The following is a 10,682-nucleotide window of genomic DNA, read 5'->3' on the forward strand; positions in this document are numbered from 1 at the left end:
TGTTTCTTTATGCAGGGCATAATATATATAGCGTCAAACCCTGCACCGTCTCCTTTGTTCAGCCAGAGTGAATTACCTCGCAGGCCTAATAATCATGTCGCATAATCCTGTGTGGTCTCTGGGACGTTGGGAGCTGATTGCTCTTGATCATAATGAGCTCCTGGAAAATAGATTTGTCTAGTCAAATTATTTTCCTGGGAAATATCCACTGCCCAGCGTTGTTTTGTGTCTCCAATCAGACCCGGGGGTCTGACAGCTAATCAGCCCGCCTTAATAAGCCTGGGACTCTATTTCAAATGATACCTCTGAAACTCTTTTTAAGAGTCCTCCCTCAAAGAGGAGCTAACAGCCAACTGGTCGACTGTTAGAAAATATGATCCTACTTCAAAAATATGTTCTTGGTGGTGTAAAGCATCATTTGGATGACAAGTACAGACCTCTTGTGAAACTGCCGCATTTAAGATGACCAGATAAAAGTAGGGGCAAACAACAATGAGTCATCAGGGACACTGTGAATAATCATGTATATTGCAGCAACCTCAAACAGGCGGATGTCACATGGAAAAAACCCCCCAAAAAACAAGTTGTACAGGTTGTAGCATGTGGGTGCTTCTGTCAACATTCATTGTCATCATGATCTTTTCACCCCAACCACCTACAGTACACGTGAGCAATGCATCGAGATGGCCATCCTCCCATATCTACATATAAAATACCACACATGCAAACACATGCACAGAACAAACGCAGACTGTCAACTCAAATGCGAGGCAGCCAAGTCAAATGACTGTTGGTCCTGTGATTTTTGTAGCTTCTGACATTTGTCCCTGTCTCTTTGAATTGTAGTTGCACTTAGCCAGCATGCTTAGCCTTTTGGAGACGGATGTGCACTCTAACCTGATGATCTATGCCCCGATTCCCCAGAGTGTGTGTGTGTGTGTGTGTCTGTGTGGAGAGGAAGGCTCTGCTGACTTCAACAGCTGGCTACTTCCAAAAGGCTGTCAGCAAACCCCTGACAAACCCCCTTGCGCTGCTGTACAATGTTAAAGGACACCTTCAAATTTTCTTCAAGCCTGTCCATGCGTACATGGGAAGAGTTATTAGTGGTTGTAATTGTCCCTCCTGTCTATACTGGCCTGGACGAGATCACAAGAGATGGGATACAAAATCCAAAGTCCTTGTTCTGTGCAAAAATGCATTCAAAGAAACTAAAATGTTATTTAACTTTTGATTTGTATGAGGAAGAATGTGTTATTATTTATTTTAAAAGTCAAATAGTCTTGCTTTAAATAAGTATTTTTGCACAGAACAAGAACCGTTGATCTTGGTTGATCTCTTACACTGGAGTTGCACTAGGAAGAGATGTTGTCACTATGGAAAGGAAGCACGATCACAGCTACCAATAACTCTTCCAGTGTAGCTGTAAGAATAGATTTAAAGGCCTTTACTCCAAAATGAATTCACCTCGCTTAGTTTTCTGACATGGTCATTCTTTTTGAATGCGGATGCTTCACGACTGAACGTCATCATTCTCTCTATTCAAGCCAGCTCCTAATGTTTGGATTTTCTCCAAGTAATCTCTATTTTACAGCATCCCACAAAATCTTCCTCAAAACTGAACGTGGAGCATCAGCACGACTGCAGACTTTGTCTCTCCAGTGGGAGCACACCCCATGTGTTTACGCATGCTGCAAATGCGCATGCACATTCTCACAAACGTCATTTTGTAAACATGCCGGGAAACACTCCACCAGCTGAATAGCGATCACACCCCAGGCTCTGCTAGACGAGGTGCTGGATATACTGTCAGACAAACTCCCAGAAGAACCATTAGCTTTCTGAGGATAGTGCCGCTCAAGTGCCTTCCTGACTGTCAAAAGGAATGCATTTACTTGCACGCCCTCCGCTGGGAAAAGCTGTACTGTCGGTATTCACTGCACACATGATAGTCGCTCTTTTGTTTTATTCACTCATTCTCTTCGACTTGATAGAGGGATTGGAGTAAAGAGAGAGAGACCAGTCAATCAGGTTGTGGTTTGACAGGCTCCATGTCTTTACTTAATGATGCTTTAATGACGCTGTGGTAACACAAAACTGCAAATGAACCGTTACGTCTCTGCTTCCCGTGCCTACAACTGTATTCATCATCCACAGCTGATTCACAGACTGACATGGACAAATATGAAGCCTAAGCAAACACACAGTTGGAAGAAAAAAAGATTTTAAAAATGTAATTTAATTTTGGGACTCTGACATCTCAGGCGTAAGACCTCCGTCTAATCACAAACAGGATTAATCCGTGGACCAAAGAACATTTGCACATATCCCATTCAGGCTCATTAAGAGTTGAGCTCCTTGTTAATCTCTTGCAAAGGTCAGATTCAACAGAATTGAAGTGAAGAGTGAATTTGCACTTTTCTGTTGGTAGTGCAGCTGAAGGGAGACTCTGGTCTCCAATTCACTGCACAAGAGGACTTGTATGTTTGTCCTCCTGTTTTCACACCCTTACAGGGATCACAGGTAAAACAGCTTTCCATTTTGGCAACTCTCTCTTACCAATACGTTCTGAGAGCAAATTCAGACAGAAATGTTTTCTATAACTGACCCTTCTGCTGTCTTTCTGCCTTTTCTTTTGTTTTCTAGCCTCTATTGTGTGCAGGGGTGTGGGAACGTGTGTGTCAACACAGTGATACATACAAAATGAGATAACTTCACCAACTTGGTGCTTTAACTTGCTGTGGAGCCTTGAGACCAGTTCAGGAAACGTGTTTTATTCTTTAAATGGCCAGGATTTTCCCCACAATTTGTCATCGCCGTTATCATCATTGTCACTCAAACCATTGTCATCATCATATCATACAAAACAGCATATATACTGTATCTATAACAATAAAAATAGAGACAAATATTAACACATAACATAACATATTGTCATAAAGTACAACACACATCATGACTTCACAATGTTGGTTTCCTTTATAAAAATAAAAATAACATTTTGCAATAAAGGCATGGTTTCACTGTCGTGTTGAGACGTCTCTGTGTGATCGTGGTCGGTGTTGAAGCTGTGGGTGGTGGATGATTTGAGAAGACGCTGCACATAAAGCTCATCCCGGGAAAGCCTTTTTAAGCAGTTACACCTAGAGCGTTCACAAGCCAGTGACCCATGCACAATGGTAAATGTACTTAACAATTTATGTACAATAAAGTAAGAAAAAAGAGATATGCATGTAAAGAGTCCATCATACATATCTTCTGGTGTCCCTCCTGCACAGTATCTTTTTGAATGACCTCCTAAAGTCATTGTTGAAGATAGTGTAAATGATGGGGTTCAGCGCGCTGTTGCAATAGCCAAACCAGAAGAAGAACTTGAACAAGGTGTCGGGCACTGGGCAGGACTCGCATAATGTCATTAGCATGTATGTAAAGAAAAAGGGAAACCAGCAGATGACAAACACTCCGATGACCACGGCCAGGACGAAGGTGAAGCGTTTCTCCCGGTTCTGTCGGCCCTTCCAGCGGCTGCCCTTTGTGCTCGGTGCCCGCTTTTGGACGTCATTGTCCCCCGGTTTGATTTGGCTCAGTTTGGTTTTCTTCTTGGCTGCTTTTTTTTTGATCGAGCAGGGATTGTTCACTTTGTGGTCAGAGGAGGACGACTCCTCAAGGTCCACCCCGTTGGCCTCTTCCTTCTCCTCATCTGCCCCCCCTTCTCCCTCCTTCAGCTCGATATCCCGCTCTCCATTCAGCTTCTCGTGGCAGAGGCGGTCCTCAGCGTCGCCTGCACCCATACCGTTCTCCTTCTGGTTGGCAGCAGCAATGGTGGCTGTCTTCGGCATCTCCTTCTGCTTCCTGTTTCCTGGTGGCGCCCGCGTCCTCTTTTTGGCAATCTGGTAGATCCGCACGTAGACCAGGACCATGATGACGCAGGGGAGGAAGAAGGAGCCGATGCATGAGGAGATCACGTACCACTTATCGTTATTGATCTTACAGACGGGGTCCTTCTCACTGTTTTCTTTCTCCATGGTGATTAGAGGTGGGAAAGAGATCACTGCCGCAATGACCCACACAATGATGATGATGCACTTGATGCGTCGTGGTGTCCTCTTCAGGTTGTACTCGATGGCCTGCGTGATGGACCAGTAGCGGTCCAAGCTGATGGCGCAGAGGTGGGCTATGGAGGCGGTGCAGAAAAGAACATCAAGTGCCAGATAGATCTCACACCACACCTCGCCAAAGTACCAGTATCCCATGAGCTCATTGGCCAAGGAGAAAGGCATCACGAGGGTAGCCACCAAAATGTCCGCTGACGCCAGAGACACCAAGAATAAGTTTTGCGGAGCCTTCAGGGCCCGGCTCGTAAACACAGCTATGACCACCAGCACATTGCCAAACACTGTCAGCAGGATCAAGATCCCCACCAGCACAGTGAGCGGCAGGGAGATCTGGAGGCTGTATGGGGCCACGTCTGGAAGAGTTTGGTTGGTCTCGTTGTCAAACCCCATCGGAGCAGATTGGCCCACTTCCTACGCAAGTTCACCTGAGGTTAACAAATATCATCACCAGAAAGGACAGAGCTAGTAGCTCACAGAAGGGCTGAGAAAGGAAGCAGCTGAATCACTCCTCTGAGGCTTTCCCAGATTTTTCTCTTTCATCATGTAGGGCTCCTCAAGGATGAGCCCTTCTTATTCATAAGGCTGTCAGTTCATCTGAAAATATGAGGCAGGAAAAATCAGATACCTTCAATGCTCTTTACACTTTTCAATCAATTATGACACCTATTTTATATTGTTACTGTTATAATTATAGTTCAATCATTGTCAGCTCTTTCCCCTTAACAACACAGAGAGAAAAAGCCTTAAAGTGCGAAATAATCTTACCTGAGGCAAAAAGCGGTGACACAACCTCTCTGTTCCAGAGACGCACGGGCGTTAAAAAACTGTCAGTGGGTAACTTCTTTAAACAGATCAATAGGAAGCACAGAAGATCCATGTGGCGGATGAAGCGCGAAGTCTTCCCTCTGTGTCTCCTCTCTCCCCACACAATGATCCCCGCGCTGCATCTAGTTGTGCTCGGTAGCGGACCTAATAGAGCGCTAATCATGTTATCCCGGGCGCTGCCGTGCTGCTGTCTGCGTGTGGAGTCTCCTCTCCTCAGCGCCACTCCCTCTCTTTATAGCACGCACGCTGCAAAAAATGTCCCGTTTACCGGGTCACTGGGCATCCACAGGAGTGTCAACATCGACAGACATGTGGGACACCGCAGACAAACATCTGGAAGTTTGTACCCTAGTGAAGGAATTACAGCAGGACAAGGGGAGAAAATAGTTATCAAAGGCCATGTGGACGGACATTTACATAGAGGACAATAATAACGGGTACACAAGCAGCATATAATGTGGACTAAAACAGTTTAAATTAAACTACTTGTTGTAGGCTATTACATTTAGGCCTACATGTCAAGAAGGACCACTGGTCTCAGTGTTTAACATGTATAGGCCTAACATTGACACACAACATTATCATGATGAGAAAAATAGTTGAATGAAAAAATAAATTGCCTTGCAATAAGAATTATTTTGACACTGTTAGAGTAGTCACATCTGAGTTTATAGTTGTTATTTTTATTTCACTGTGTTTGTTTTTTTTTTTTCTTTTGTACCTGTACATACTTCTGCAGTAATAGCTTTAGCCTATCAGTGAATAAATAATAAAAGGAGAGCTAATTATATTATCAAGGCAAGGCAAAGCAAGTTTATTTGTATAGCACCTTTCAAAGTGCTTTCCATGAGGTGAAGAAATGCACTTTGAAAACATAATTTAAAAAAAGGAAAATTAAGTAATATAAAATTTAAAAAAGCTTAAATACAAACACAAATTCACAGTGTGATCAGAAGTTGATCCAAATTCAATGAGAGAAGTAAAAGGTCAGTAAAGAAATGAATCAATCAAGGCACAGCCAAACAGTTTTCATTTTAGATTTGAAAGCTCTTAATGGTCAGGTACCATATCTTAAAGAGCTCATTGTACCTTACTACCCCACCAGAGCACTGCACTCCCAGAATGCAGGGTTACTTGTGGTTCCTAGAGTCTCCAAAATTAGAATGGGAGCCAGAGCGTTCAGCTATCAAGCTCCTCACCTGTGGAACCAGGTTCCAGTTTGGGTTCAGGAGGCAGACACCATCTCCACATTTAAGAGTTGGCTTTAATCTTTCCTCTTTGATAAAGCTTATAGTTAGGGCTGGCTCAGGTGAGTCCTGAACCATCCCTTAGTAATGCTGATATAGGCCTAGACTGCCGGGGGATTTCCCATGATGCACTGAGCAACTGGTCAAGGCAGATGGCCGCCCACCCTGAGCCCATGGTTCTGCTTGAGGTTTCTGCCTCTTAAAAGGAAGTTTTTCCTTGTCTCTGTCGCCGAGTGCTTGCTCTTGGTTGGAACTGTTGGGTTTCTGTAAATATCATCATAGAGTACGGTCTAGACCTGCTCTTTTATGAAAAGCGCTCAGAGATAACGGTTGTTGTGATTTGGCGCTATATAAATAAAATTGAATTGAAAGAGTGTAAGGTTGGATGTGCATCTGTATCTTGGAAGTCAATAGTAAGGTGCTTCCCTTTGTTGTTCGTTTTATCAGGCTAGGCTTAACAGGATTTAAACTTGGTTAAATTATTCTCATCTTCAATTTTATTGTTATGTGCTGTTGAAAACAACATGTGCTGGAACAAGTTTTCTTTTTCTTTTCTTTTTTTAGACACTACTAAAACTATGAAGCACCTGTTTGCAGAGTTAAGAAAAGAGACAATACAATAAAGAGTAAACTACAGGACCAGTTGGGAAAGACATTTTTTGCAGTGCAGCAGCTAGGCTCAGTTGCTAAGCAGCAGCAGCCAGAGCCACACAACCTGGATATCAACAGAGTTTTATTACTTTGTGCAAACTTAATTTATTTAGCCACCTTTTACACTTCCTGTCCAACACATGAGGGAGTCCCCACATTTTTGTCAGGATCAGACCTGAGATGGCTAACAAGCTACTTTGGCATTGGCAGATATGGCAGGGGAGCAGTGATACAGGCAGGTCCAGGCTGCTATTCCCCCTCAATGTACAGAGGGTCATGAACATTAAGAAGTGATAATTTTGATAATTATAAATACCCTTTATAAAGGAATTTGTGTCTTCTCTGTGTATAAACAGCATAACATGATGTGAATTCAGAGTGACAATGGGAGTCAATTGTCGCAAGGCAAATATTTAACCTTACCTGATCCTCGCATTAGTTTGCCCAGCGCTGTTTAACTAGATCATATTTATTTTTCAGATGCTCATCATGTCCGTGATAAACCAGCTCCATCCTGTTTACTTTCTCCATACAAATAAGGTGTGGAAGGTGATGGTGGACCCACAAGTTACCTCTTAAAAGCAAGTTTATTCACAGTCTTTTTAACAAGTTGATAACTGGATTGAGGTTGACTACATTCATTTTTAATAGTTATTATAAAACAGAGAATGTATAACAAAAAATATAAAAAATAGCTTAATATTTACTCTTAAGTGTTATTTAGATGATGTGAAATGATGAACATTAAGGCTACTACAGTTTTAACTCACAACCAGGTTCTGTTTCATTACAACTAACATCTGTGTTAGGATAAAAAGCAATGTTTTAACTGCTTTAGCCAACATCACTTTGAAATTACAATCCCAAAAAACTCACTTTGCAAAATGTACAGAACATAATGATGTTCAAATTAACACTAATCCCCCCTCTCTTTTATGGACAGACTACACTGATAGTCATTTTGCATCCATTCAGCAAATCAACAAAAAAATACATTTCTTGTGATTTCATCCACCAGATTATTTTTTAAACCTCCCAGAGTCTTCCTGGAACTGGAGCCCCTTCTCACCACAAAAGCTCTGACTCTCAGTCACACAATGCAATGCATTCAATGTGTTCCGCCTCTCTGGTAGATCGCTCCAGGAAGAGAAATCTCCAAGGAACTGTGGGAGGACGTAGAGTACCCTCCACGTCATCAGTATGTGCTGGACGTGCTTGCATTCAATAAATTATGTGATGTTGTGTCCACTGGATCAAAGTGCCCTATAGTTTTGTAAAGATGTAACTCCATTTTGTGCCATCTAAATCCTGTGATTTGATAGACCTTAGATAGAAGTTAAGACTGATGAGGGAAAGTTTCTTAACTATCTCGAACCTTGCTGCTTCAAACGTACAAGTCATTTTTGCTGGCCAAATGTCCAAATTGGGAAGCCAGAAGATCTCACAGGTGATGCACTTTCCTGGAAAACCTCAGCCTTCAGCTCTTGTAGCCGGAAGGAAAAGAAAGAGAGAGGTGCCACGACTTCCAAAAGCTCTGAAAGTCTGCCACATCAGAGGAGAAGTGATCACAAGCCTATCACCTTGTGATACCAGGCTGACGGTTTGGTAGGTGCCAGTCAAGTTAGAGTAGGCTATGTGTTTTTACTGTACAGTACACGAAATAAAACAATGAAAAAAAAAAAAAGGCAAAATTATATTTTTGTGTGTATGTTAAAGGTTCACTGTGTAATATTTAGGAAGATCTATTGACAGAAATGTAATATAATATCCATAACTATGTTTTCAGTGGGGTATAACTGTTATATTTTTATTACCTTAGGATGAATTTCTATCTACATTACACTACACTACATACACTGCGGGTCCCCTTACATGGATGTCGACATGTTGTGCCGCCATGTTTCTGCAGTAGATCGAAAGGACAAATGGCTCTACAGAGTGCATTTTGTCACCATGTTAAATACGTACGAAGAAGAAGAAGAAGAAGAAGAAGAAGAAGATACACACTGAAGTCGTAAGAACAACTTCACAACTCGGGAAATGGGACCATCTGAGGAGCACATGAATGCGCTGTGAGCTGCTGGTTGCAATTCGCAACACTCACCACTAGATGCTGCTAAAACTTACACACTGAACCTTTATTGTCAATAATACCCTCTTAAAAGTTTACAAGCCATGATGATTTCAATATAAGGATAAAGAAATTTTATGTTCTTCCTATAGTTTGTCTTTCCAGGAAGCTTCCTGAGAAATCTTTAGGAAATTACATACCCAGAAATAAAGTTTTTTCAAGATTCAAATTTGTGGGAAAACAATACAAGAGGACACGCTTGTCTTGAAAAGGTAGCTTTTCAGTGGTCCTGTGAGCAGGACACCACCATGACTGGGCTCACTCACACCTGTTCCTGCAGAAACAGGAGGTGTGTCTACTGACCCTGTTCTCCCCCACTGAGAAGATATGGACTTTCAAAATCTGTAATTGGCATAAATGTACACTTTGCATAAAATATTCAATAATAGCCTATTCATTAGCCCTGTTATGATTACCCACTGAGATATCTGACATGCAGAAGTATCTGAGAAACGTGTGAAAGGCTTTTAACTGGGATTGAATCAATATTCAAAGTGCCCACCTGTGAGGCAGCAATCTCACACACACAGATCTCATATCGGCCTAATAATCCCGTCTTGGCAGGCTGGCAAAAAAAATGACGATGCACGAGACGCCTGTCTGGTGATACAGTGACACCTGTCGTCTCCTGCAAGAGCCTCTCCTCTCTCAGGATGACGACACAGAGGGGCTAGTGGTATACAGAGATATAACAACTTAGGATGATGAGAAATCGGAGGTCAGTGCGCTCAGGTTTTTCTATTTTAAGTCACCTACTTTTATTTTTACAGGCAAGAGCCTCGCAAGAGCGAGGACGAACAGATGGGGATATTGATCGCTGCACACACTTCGGTTAAAATAGACAATATGATGACAGAACTGACTCTCAAATGGTATGGTTATAATAGTCATCATCAAACTCCATGGCGGGCAGAGGTCTCAGTATTAGAAGAATCCAGGCAGCTTCAACATTCACTGATGAAGAAGTGAAGACTTTAACTCATCGGCAGGGGGAGGTGTTGCACTGGAGCAGAGACTCGCAGCTCAGGCCACTGAAATAACAGCCAGACAGGAAAGAATATGTGTGGTCTACTGGCCCTTTGTACCAGTTTTCATTTTCATTACATATTCTGTAATATAGCATAGGCGGTATGACAAAAGAACACGTGGCTGTGGTTATATGACAAAAGTTGTCTATATTTAAATGTGAGAAATTCAAACAGGAGAGGGCCAGTATGCTGACTTCTACATGTGATTCTGTGTTTGCAAGTTTATTCTCTGTATATTTTTGTAACTGAACAGGAAAATAATAAATCACAATATTTCCATAAGCAACTGTAGAGACGAACAGGTTCAGCTCTGACACTGGTCAGTGGCCTTTCTAAACAAGTTCGAAAGATGTCACTCTGCTGCTAGATTCACAGCTGCATGCCCCACTCATACATCAAGTTGATAAATTCACATATATTTATTGATTTTAAACAACACAATATTTTTGAGGTATGTTTTGACATTTAGCTTCTGTAATGTTGTGGTTATTTTGTCACTGCGCCCTGATTTAGTTTTTATACTTATTCATTGTTACATTTGGAGGCTTCATTTCCCCCTTCTATGTTTCTTTTTTTAGTATTTTTTAATAAAAAATCTTTGACATATTTTTATACATATTTTGTCTGTGAATGTCAGAATATTTTACAAAAGACAAACATTGATTAAAGCTGTACTCTGAAAGCGTGA

At 41.9% G+C, this 10,682-nt stretch overlaps 1 protein-coding gene across 1 annotated transcript; it reads right to left on the bottom strand.

Moving 5' to 3' along the window:
- Nucleotides 1–2,755: 2,755 nt before the first annotated feature.
- Nucleotides 2,756–5,137, bottom strand: LOC119899409 (alpha-2A adrenergic receptor-like). The gene is made up of 2 exons (XM_038713954.1): nucleotides 4,878–5,137; nucleotides 2,756–4,706 (listed from the first exon to the last, which is right to left on the bottom strand). Exon 2 carries the CDS (start codon nucleotides 4,500–4,502, stop codon nucleotides 3,243–3,245), a length of 1,260 nt encoding a protein of 419 aa, XP_038569882.1. The 5' UTR covers nucleotides 4,503–4,706; nucleotides 4,878–5,137; the 3' UTR covers nucleotides 2,756–3,242.
- Nucleotides 5,138–10,682: the final 5,545 nt, after the last annotated feature.

This window comes from Micropterus salmoides, unplaced genomic scaffold (genome assembly GCF_014851395.1).
Source record: "Micropterus salmoides isolate LMB-PRFRI ecotype aquatic unplaced genomic scaffold, ASM1485139v1 Ms_hic_scaffold_12, whole genome shotgun sequence".
Classification (NCBI taxonomy): Eukaryota; Metazoa; Chordata; class Actinopteri; order Centrarchiformes; family Centrarchidae; genus Micropterus; species Micropterus salmoides.